The following is an 11,387-nucleotide window of genomic DNA, read 5'->3' on the forward strand; positions in this document are numbered from 1 at the left end:
GGGCAGTAAAGGGGAGAACGGCACTATGGGGGGCAGTAAAGGGGAGAACGGCACTATGGGGGGCAGTAAAGGGGAGAACGGCACTATGGGGGGCAGTAAAGGGGAGAACGGCACTATGGGGGCAGTAAAGGGGAGAACGGCACTATAGGGGGCAGTAAAGGGGAGAACGGCACTATGGGGGGCAGTAAAGGGGAGAACGGCACTATGGGGGGCAGTAAAGGGGAGAACGGCACTATGGGGGGCAGTAAAGGGGAGAACGGCACTATGGGGGGCAGTAAAGCGGAGAACGGCACTATGGGGGGCAGTAAAGGGGAGAACGGCACTATGGGGGGCAGTAAAGGGGAGAACGGCACTATGGGGGGCAGTAAAGGGGAGAACGGCACTATGGGGGGCAGTAAAGGAGAGAACGGCACTATGGGGGGCAGTAAAGGGGAGAATGGCACTATGGGGCATCTGGTGGCACTATAAGGGCATTATTTGGGGGCACTAAGGGGAAGTGGGGGCTCTAAAGGGTTCTTTATTCTTATTGGCACATTATGGGGGCATTATTGCATCTGGTGGCACTAAGGGGGCATTTTTTTTACTGGCACATTATGGTAGGCACTATGGGGGAAAGGAGCACTATTGGGGCATATGGTGGCACTTAGAAGGGGCATTTTTTACTGGCATATTATGGGCGACACTATGGGGAAGGGGAGAGGAGCACTATGAGGGCATTTACTGGGGCACTATATAGGGGTATTTTATACTGGCATACATTATGGGGACATTAGCTCAACAGCGGGTACTAAGCGGGGGTACAATCATTTTTGGGGGACATTATCTTTGTACTATTAGTGTCTGGGCGCAGTTATTTTTTTAGAGCACTGTGTGGCAATAATTGTTGAAGGGGGCACTATCTGTGTGGTAGCAGTATTTCCAGGGGGGCTGTTTCTGCGGTATAGTATTGGGGGCACAGCGGGCACAGTATTGGGGCACTATCTGTGTGGTAGCAGTATTTCCAGGGGGACTGTTTCTGCAGTATAGTATTGGGGGCACAGCGGGCACTATCTGTGTGGTAGTAGTATTTCCAGGGGGACTGTTTCAGCAGTATAGTATTGGGGGCACAGCGGGCACAGTATTGGGGGTGGCAGGAAAGGGGGTTCAGAAGATGTGGAAATGTGGGAAACTAATATCTGTTTGTTAATCTCTGCAGAGACGGGAGATGGCTGAAAAATCATCATGGCGGTCTGGTCTGAATGGAGAAGATGAGGAAAGAGAACGTCTACAACAAAAGTGACATCACTGGATGTAAGAGGTAGGGGGCGCTATGTAGGAGAGGAGATGCTCCGGCTCCTCCCCCTGCCATTTGCAGAAGGAGGATTCAGAGCTGGGTGAGGACAGCCAAAGGGGGCAGCAGGCAGATGGTGGGGGGAACCACAGGCCTTGAGCAGGATCGGGGGAGGGAGGAGAGCGGAGGAGCTTCCTGGCTGTAGCCGGCTGTCTATTGTATAATGTGAAGCAGGCAGTGCAGCCAGGACAGCCTCCCCCTCTCAGTATGATGTGTAGAGACAGGCCACAACTATAGAATGTCAGCTGTACAGTGTTTGTTGGGAGTGGCCTATTATATGTAGGAGGGGCTTTTAATAATGGGGGCGGGGCCAAAAAAAAATGCGGCGCGCCCGTCCCTGCAGTTTTAAATATAAAGGGGGCTTTGAAAAATTGAATTAGCACAGCACACTACACATGCCACATTTTTTTGCCTTTCGGACCCCCCCTAGCCAAAATTCCTGGGTGCTCCCCTGTACACATCAGTTGGAAGAAATGAGTGATGCGCAACCATTATTGCCAGGGGATGTAGATAACAGGGATATGTCTCAGTCAGGCAGCATTACACACATGGACGTACAGTGTGATGATGATGATGATGATGATGATGTTGTACCCGCTGCTGCTTCCTTTGCTGAGGTGTCAGATACAAGTGAAGTGGTTGATGATGACGATGTGTCCGTGGATGCCACGTGGGTGCCTACTCGAAGAGAAGAAGAAGAGGGGGAAAGTTCAGAAGGGGAGACAGAGAGAAGGAGGAGACGAGTTGGAAGCAGGGGGAGGTCGTCGCAAGGAGCTAGTGGCACAGTCAGACAGCATGTATCGGCACCCGGGGTCAGCCAGACAGCATGCCAATCAACGCATGCTGTTGCCACCACCAGAATGCCGTCATTGCAAAGCTCAGCAGTGTGGCATTTTTTTTGTGTGTCTGCCTCTGACAACAGCGACACTATTTGCAACCTGTGCCAAAAGAAACTGAGTCGTGGCAACTGCTTTGCGAAGGCACATGATCGCACATCAATAACACCTATGGGATCAACACATGAGTACAAGCAGCACACAAACTCAAAGCCGCTATCCTCCTCCTGGTCCAGCATCTTCAGCCACGTCAACCACTGCTGTCCTCCTTGCCCCCTCTCAACCACCCACCACTCCGACTCTCGCTTTGAGCAGTTCCTGCTCATCTGCCCACAGTCAGGTGTCTGTCAAGGACATGTTTGAGCATAAGAAGGCAATGTCACAAAGTCACCCCCTTGCCCGGCATCTGACAGCTGGCTTGTCGGAAAGCAGAGAGCCACACCAGACCAGCACTCCTGTCCGCCCTGAACGCACAGGTGGATCAGTGGCTGACTCCGCACAAACTGGAGATCGGCAAAGTGGTGTGTGACAACGGAAGCAATTTGTTGGCACATTGAATTTGGGCAAGTTGACACATGTGCCGTGCATGGCACATGTGTGTAATCTGATCGCACAACGCTTTGTGCATAAGTACCCAGGCTTACAGGACGTCCTCAAGCAGGCCAGGAAGGTGTGTGGCCATTTCAGGCGTTCCTACGCGGCCATGGCGCACTTTTCAGACATCCAGCGGCGAAACACCATGCCAGTGAGGCGCTTGATTTGCGACAGCCCGACATGTTGGAATTCAACATTCCTAATGTTCGACCGCCTGCTCCAACAAGAAAAAGCCGTCAACGAGTATTTGTATGACCGGGGTGCTAGGACAGCCTCTGCGGATCTGGGAATTTTTTTGCCACGTTACTGGACGCTCATGCGCAATGCCTGTAGGCTCATGCGTCCTTTTGAGGAGGTGACAAACCTAGTCAGTCGCACCGAAGGCACCATCAGCGACCTCATCCCATTTGTTTTCTTCCTGGAGCGTGCCCTGCAAAGAGTGCTGGATCAGGCTGTAGATGAGCGTGAAGAGGAAGAGTTGTGGTCACCATCACCACAACCAGAAACAGCCTTATCAGCATCGCTTGCTGGACCTGCGGCAACGCTGCAAGAGGAGTATGAGGAAGAGGAGGAGTATGAGGAAGAGGAGTCAGAGGAGGAATGTGGCTTTGAGGAGGAGAAGGAAGACCAACCACAACAGGCATCCTAGGGTGCTCAATGTCACCTATTTGGTACCAATGGTGTTGTACGTGGCTGGGGGGGAAGAACATACCTTCAGTGAGATCACTGAGGACGAGAAACGGGACATGAGGAGCTCGGCATCCAACCTTGTGCAAATGGGGTCTTTCATGCTGTCATGTCTGTTGAGGGACCCTCGTATAAAAAGGCTGAAGGAGAACGACATGTACTGGGTGGCCACGCTACTAGACCCCCGGTATAGGCAGAAAGTGCCTGAAATGTTTCCGAATTACTGGAAGACGAAAAGGATGCAGCAGTTCAAAACCAAACAAAAAAATATGCTTTACACAGCTTATAAGGGGGATGTCACAGCACAACGGGAATCTAACAGGGGAAGAGGGGAAAGTAATCCTCCTCCTACCACGACCACGCCGGCAAGGACAGGAGGCTTTACAGATGTGTTGTTGATAGAGGACATGCAGAGCTTTTTAAGTCCTACGCATCGCCACAGCCCTTCGGGGTCCACCCTCAGAGAACAACTCGACCGACAGGTAGCAGACTAACTCGCCTTAACTGCAGATATCAACACTCTGAGGAGCGATGAACCCCTTGACTACTGGGTGTGCAGGCTTGACCTGTGGCCTGAGCTATCCCAATTTGCGATAGAACTTCTGGCCTGCCCAGCTTCAAGTGTCCTGTCAGAAAGGTCCTTCAGTGCAGCAGGAGGTATTGTCACTGACAAAAGAAGTCGTCTCGGTCAAAAAAGCGTTGATTACCTCACCTTTATTAAGATGAATAAGGGATGGATCCCGAAGGGACTGACAGTGGGCGATAGATTCGACTAAAAAAGGCCTGGCGATGAGATGATCTGCCTTGGGCTAAAAATGGTCCCCACGCTGCTGTATTTTATCTCTGAATGCTGGATGACTTGCGTGACTTCTCCGCGACCAACTAGGGTTCAAGCCGCAATGTTTTAGGGCACTTTCTGCCTGGGAAACAAACATCAATTTTTCTGGTCGCTGCTACAGCCATATGACAGCGGTATTTGTGGCCTAAATGTGACAGTGACTTATGCAGGTGTTTTCCCAGATGTGCACTATATCAGAGGGTTTTTCACCTCAGTAACCAAAAAGCCATATTTCTGTCCTGAATGTGACAGTCATTTATGCACGTCTAATCCCAGATGTGCAGTATAGCAGAGGGTTTTTTCCACCCCAGTAACCAAAAAGCCATATTTCTGTCCTAAATGTGACAGTCACTTATGCTCGTCTAATCCCAGATGTGCAGTATAGCAGAGACTTTTTCACCCCAGTGACCAAAAAGCTGTATTTGTGGCATTATTGTGACAGTCACTTATGCACGTCTAATCCCAGATGTGCAGTATATTATAGGCTTTTTCACCCCAGTGACCAAAAAGACGTATTTCTGTTCTAAATGTGACAGTCACTTATGCACGTGTAATCCCAGATGTGCAGTATATTAGAGGGTTTTTTCACCCCAGTAAGCACAAAGCTGTATTTCTGTCCTAAATGTGACAGTCACTTATGCATGTCTAATCCCAGATGTGCAGTATATCAGAGAGTTTTTTCACCCCAGTAAGCACAAAGCTGTATTTCTGGACTTGCAGGTAGCCTGTGCTGGTGACTATCGTTGCATAAAATGGCTGCCGATTATGTATTGATATTGACTAACTGAAGAAAAAAAAAAAAAGTTTTCAGCAGTAGTTGGCTCACAGTAATAATGCTGAGGGCCACTATTAATGCTGGGGGCCGCTTTTAATGTTGGGGATCACTAGTGGGCCCACTATTAATGCTGGGGGCCACTGGGGGCATTATTAATGCTAGGGGCCAATGAGGGGCGTTATTAATGCTGGTGGCTGCTATTAATGCTGTGGGCCACTAGGGGGCATTATTAATACTGGGGGCCACTAGGGGTGTCACTATTAATGCTGGGGGGCAATATTAATTCTGGGGACCACTAGGTTGGCACTATTAATGCTGGAGGCCACTACTAGGGGGGCACTATTAATGCTGAGGGCTACTAGATGGGTCATTATTAATGCTGGGGGCCACTAGGGAGGCCACTATTAAAGGTGGGTGCCACTATTAATGCTGGCGGCCACTAGGAGGAACTAATAATGCTGGTGCCACTAGGGTGATATTATTAAAGCTGGGGAGATTAGGTGGCCTTTTTTAATGCTGGGGGCCCCTAGAGGGCACTAATAATGCTAAGGGCCGCTAAAGTGACACTATCAGTGGACACTAGGGGGTTACTTTTAATGCTGGGCCCCACTAGGGTGGCCAATATTAAAGGTGGGGGCCATTAATGCTGGGGGCCGCTATTAATGCTGGGGGCCACTAGGGGGAACATTATTAATGCTGGTGCCACTGGGGGGGGGGGCATTATTAATGCCAGGGGCCACTAGGGGGCACTATCAATTCTGGAGGCCACTATTATGCTGGGATCCACTATGAGGGTCATTACTAATGCTGGGGGCCACTATGGGGGCCATTAGAAATGCTGAGGGCCCCTGGGGGCATTTTTAATGCCAGGGGCCACTAAGGGGGACACTATTAATGCTGGGGGCCACTAGGGGGGACAATTACTAATGCTGTGGTCCATTAAGGAGGTGATATTTTTGCTGGGGGCCACTATTTATGTTGGCAGCCACTATTAATGCTGGGAGCCACTAGGGTGGCAACTATTAATGTTTGGGCCCACTAGGGGTGAACACTAATAATGCTGGGGCCACTATGGGGGCACTAGTAATGCTGGGGGCCACTAGGGTGAGAATATTAATGCTGGGGCCCACTAAGGGGGCACTATTAATGCTTGGGGCCACTATTAATGCTGGGGACCGACATTAATGCTTGAAGCCACTAGAGGGGACATTATTAATGCTGGGGGCCACTAGGGGGGCACTATTAATGCTAGGAGCCACTTTTTACGCTGAGGGGACACTTGGAGGGCCATTTTTAATGCTGGGGGGCACTAGGGGTGCTACTATTAATGATGGGGTTATCTATTATTGTTGGGGGGCACTATTAATGTTGGGGGCCACTATGGTGAACATTATTCATGCTGAAGGCCACTATGGGGGCCATTATTAATGCTTAGGGCCACTATGAGGGACACTATTAATGCTGGGGGCCACTAAGGGGGACATTATTAATGTAGGGGGCCACTATGGGGAACATTATTAATGTTGGGGGCCACTATGGGGAACATTATTAATGCTGGGGACACTATGGGGGCCATTATTAATGCTTGGGGGCACTAGGGAGGCCACTATTAATGCTGGGGGACATTATTAATGCTTGGGGTTACTATGGGGGCCATTATTAATGCTTGGGGCCACTATGAGGGACATTATTAATGCTGGGGGCCACTAAGGGGGGACATTATCCTAATAAAATAATGGATTTCTCCATGTGGGAATCCTGCTCCTTCTAGATCTTTGTTTTTCCTGTAAGATCTGATGCATGTAATGAATCAAAGGACAACCAGAGGAAATCAACCATAAAAGACATTCATCGCAGGCAAATAAACCAAAATGTCTCAGAAAGATCTCAGATATACAGCCAGATATCACAATCATGTCCTCATGGTCACCAGGCTGTAAAGACTTGTGAGGAGAAGAACAAACTGCTGAAGGAAACAGGAAAGGCAGAAGCCTCACCTCCACCCACCATATTGTGTAACGTCTTATCAGTGATGTTATAAATTATAAGGTTCTTCCAGTGAATTGTGACTCAGGGAAGGCGTGTGGTACCCAGCACCCAATATAAACCAAGACTCCCCGTGGACCAGCAACCACTCCAAGCTGAAGCCTTCACTGATTGTCCAGCAACCAGAACAAGAGCCAAGATGAGCCAGATCGTCCTGTACACTGGAGAAATGTTTACTGGGTCTTATGATACCTATGCAACCGACGTACAAAATTATCAGGATGTCACCAGCCTGCCTCAAGTGAGATCCCTTAAAGTTAGCAGTGGAACCTGGATCGTGTACTCTGAGAAGGACTTCAGTGGAGACATCGCTGTCTACAAGGCAGGGAACTATGGATCAGGTCTAAAGATCAAAACAATTGGATCTTTCCGGAAGCTTTCTGGACATTTGGAGAATCCTGTGATCACTGTGTTTGACCAAACCAGCTATCAAGGATCACATCAAGAATTTAAAGACCCTGAATATCAAACTGTGAGACTGCCAATCCTGTCTCACAAAGTGGGCAATGGGGTTTGGATTCTGTATAATAGCGCAGGACTCCATGGGAAAAGCATTGTCAGCATCCAAGGAGATGAGGTCACTGATGAATCAGTCACAGCATTGGAAGGTCCGGTGAAATCCCTGAAGGCCTACCTGATCTACGAGGATGAAAAACAATAATGAGCCATGGAATCCCTGCCTATCTCCTCTGCTTACCTGATCCCTGACCTGCAATCATCTCTAAGCCTCCAGAGAAGGACCTTTCAGACATCATCTGACCAGAGACATTTCATCAGTCCTGTCCTCACATCATCACTGAGACCTTATACGTGATGTAAGGGGACCAACTATCTAGAAACCAGAGAGACATTGAGCTCCACCTGACACCCTGAAGATGCCGAGGACCTAAGCTGAAGGCTCCTGATTCCTGGGACTTGTCCCTCTTGATTTTGCTTCTTGACCCTGATACTAGAATAAAAGCTTTTGTTTGCATCAGATATTTGTGGTTTCTTCTAAGGTATAAGATTCGGGGACAGAGGACACAGGTGGGTTCTTATCTACTTGGGGTTATTGCCATGGGTAATACTGTGTCAGGATCTCATCTGAAAACTACAAGTAAGATGTTTCCGTGTAGGTTACCAATAAGGACCCAGCCTGGGTGAAGGTGCATTACCTACAGCATTTATATTAAAGCCATAAAGGCTCTTAACCTAACGTCACCCAGGTGTAAAGTGAATTTAAAACGTCACTTTTATTAGTGAGTAAAACGTCTGTGAGCCAACACTTCAGTTAGTAACCCTGCTTGCTGTGAGGGATTGCCCCTTCATTTTGTATCCTGGATGCCATTTTACTTTGCTGGTTTATTTTCGGTCAGAATGGAGAATTGCTGGAGACAAACAGTTACTATAGTAATAGACGGACCGGCCCTCCAACATGTGTAAATCCCAGGGATGCAATGTAGAGAGTTTACCGTACATTTATTGGGGTCACTCACAAATCTAATAACACATCTAAAGCCTACAACCTAAAAGCCTGTACATGGGTGTATGTGCCAAGGAAGTCTGCTGCAGACACGTAGAACGAGTGGCAGAAACACTCTGTATAGATCAGGAACCACACGGCGTATTTAGCTGCCATCTGATACCTGCTCGCAGCGGTGGGAGGACACGCTCCAGTCCAGCCAATTCCTAGACACTTCACAGTATTTCCTCACTTGCAGGAACGGTGTAATCAGTCCATATGAGTATCAATAGGTGCGGCTCATACTCCCAGTATCCTTATCACAGACACTATATCGCCTGGTCTATTATATAGTCCTATTATCACTCTTCAATCACACCGCTCTTATTCAGTGGTGGTATATGTCCCTTTAATGGCTATTTGAGGTAATGTATGCCCGCTTGGGGGAGTTACTTACAGTTCCGTCGGTCAGCCAGCGGTGGCGTCCCACTTCAGCGGGCTTACCTGGCGCTGTAAATAGTAGCGATGTGCTAGATGTTGGCGTCCGATGTCTCAGCAGAAGTTTCATCCGGCAATTTTACTTCCATCGCGGTTTCAATGCGATATGCGAGCTTTATTATTGTCTATGTCTGCAAAATGATCATTCATATCTATCCTATGAGATAAAAGTCCGTAATAGCGACATATTGGAAATATAATCTAATGTTTACATATAAAATCGGAAGGTAAACAGTTGACATATCAGAGGACTTGTCCAGACACATAGACATACTGGTCTTTATGAATTACACATACAGTGAGGTGGGATAACGCTCCCTAGTAGTTGGAGCATGATTAGTAATGTAGGAGATGGAACACGGAATATATACACTCACATCGTGTACCTTTGACTATTCCGCTAGGTGGTGTAATCCTATCAATTTAACCGAAAGTTTGCAATTTAAAATAGTTGAAAAATGTATAAAACAAACTTTTAAAATAAAAATCTGAAGGTATATAAATTCTGGACTGTAGAGCTAAGAAATAATCTGAGTGAAGAAATCTAAAATATCGGTGGGGAATTTCAGTAGAGAATTTCTCTGAATTAGCTGGACTGGAGCGTGTCCTCCCACCGCTGCGAGCAGATTATCAGATGGCAGCTAAATACGCCGTGTGGTTTATGATCTATACAGAGAGTTTCTGCGATCCATTCGGATGTCTGGACTGTTTACTTTCGATGTTATTTTCAGCCCAAACCATGTAGACTACGGGTAACGGGGGAATCATGGTTCAATTCTGAAGATGGAGCCTGAGAAACAACTACAGCTACCACATCCAAGCAAGGCAGCATGCGCGCAAATAACCTATTAGGTATAATTAGGTGAGGGCCTGCAGGTGAGCTGTCCCTGTAAAAGATTTTAGGTGCGGGCCTGCTGGTGAGCTAACCCTGTAAAATATTATATGCGAGCACCTGCTGGTGAGCTGACCCTGTAAAATATAATATACGAGGGCCTGCAGGTAAACTGACCCTAAGAAAGATTTGAGTAGAGAATTTCTCTGAATTAGCTGGACTGGAGCGTGTCCTCCCACCGCTGCGAGCAGATTATCAGATGGCAGCTAAATACGCCGTGTGGTTTATGATCTATACAGAGTGTTTCTCCGATTTATTATATGTATCTACAGCAGAATTCCTTTGGTACATACACCCATGTGTCACAGGGCGCCGGCAACATGCCTCTCCTCTCCTGCGCCGCCGGTGCCCTGGTGTAACACGGCGGCACACACGCACGCCGTGTCATGCTGGTGCACCGAGCGTCCCCCGTCACCAGAGTAACGTATAAAGGGCTGAGCGCCAAGCTGCCCGCTCGGCGCTCGGAGTCAGACATTGTGGGAGGTCATGTGGCGCTGGCTACGTCACATGACCTCTCCTCTTCAGCATATAAACAGGCAACCTGCCAGCCACAGGTTGCCTGTGATTAATTGTCCAAGGCTATCTACTATAGAGTTACCTGCGCTATCTGGATTTGACCCGCTCCTGCTTGCTCCTTGTTCCTGACGTGACCTGTTGGCTTGACCTTCGGCTTGTGACCTGACCTGTTCCTTCTCATTCCTGTGGCACCGAATTACTCTCCTGGTATTTAACCCCGGCATCTCCTGACTATTCTTTGCTTACGCCATTTGTACTTCGTCGCACTCTTGGCTTTGATGCGGTCCGTTCACTATCCGTTGTTCGTCTTCTCTGTCCTCCCAGCAGGTATTTTAAGCTAGGGACTGCCGTCCAGTTGTCCACTGTCATAAGTACTTGCGAGGCAAGTAGGCAGGGCCAGGGGTGAGGGTTGAGCGGAGTGGTCACTATCCTCCCCCTGCTTGTGTGTGTGCGTGACCGTGACAGAATCTCAGGACATACATCATTATGGACCCTTTACAGAGTCTCACTGACCATGTACAAAACCTGGTGCAAATTGTTCAGGCCTGGCCCAGGAATTTGCCCTACGCAACCCATACCTTCTCTGGCCGCTCTGCAGGCAGAGCCTCAGGTCAAGTTGCCGGATCGATTTTCAGGAGACCACAAGTGTTTCTTGGCTTTCAAGGAAAGCTGTAAGCTATATTTTTGCTTGCGGCCTCATTTGTCTGGCTCAGACCAACAGAGGGTCGGAATAATTAGGGAGACCCTCAGGAGTGGGCATTCTCCTTTGCCTCCTGACTCTCCGTGCTTTAGATCCGTTGACGCATTTTTTCAAGCTCTGGGGGTTCTGTATGATGAACCCGACAGAGCGTCCGTAGCCGAGTCACATTTAAAGGGCCTCAGTCAGGGTGATCAGCCAGTTTAGGACTACTGCACACAGTTCCATAAATGGTGC

The 11,387-nt window shown here is 48.6% G+C and overlaps 1 protein-coding gene across 1 annotated transcript; it reads left to right on the forward strand.

Moving 5' to 3' along the window:
* The first annotated feature begins 7,245 nt into the window (after positions 1 to 7,245).
* On the forward strand, positions 7,246 to 7,767 carry LOC122930295 (gamma-crystallin N-like). The gene has a single exon (XM_044283556.1). The coding sequence runs from the start codon at positions 7,246 to 7,248 to the stop codon at positions 7,765 to 7,767; it is 522 nt and encodes a 173-aa protein (XP_044139491.1).
* The last annotated feature ends 3,620 nt before the right edge of the window (positions 7,768 to 11,387 follow it).

This window comes from Bufo gargarizans, chromosome 1 (assembly GCF_014858855.1).
Source record: "Bufo gargarizans isolate SCDJY-AF-19 chromosome 1, ASM1485885v1, whole genome shotgun sequence".
NCBI lineage: Eukaryota > Metazoa > Chordata > Amphibia > Anura > Bufonidae > Bufo > Bufo gargarizans.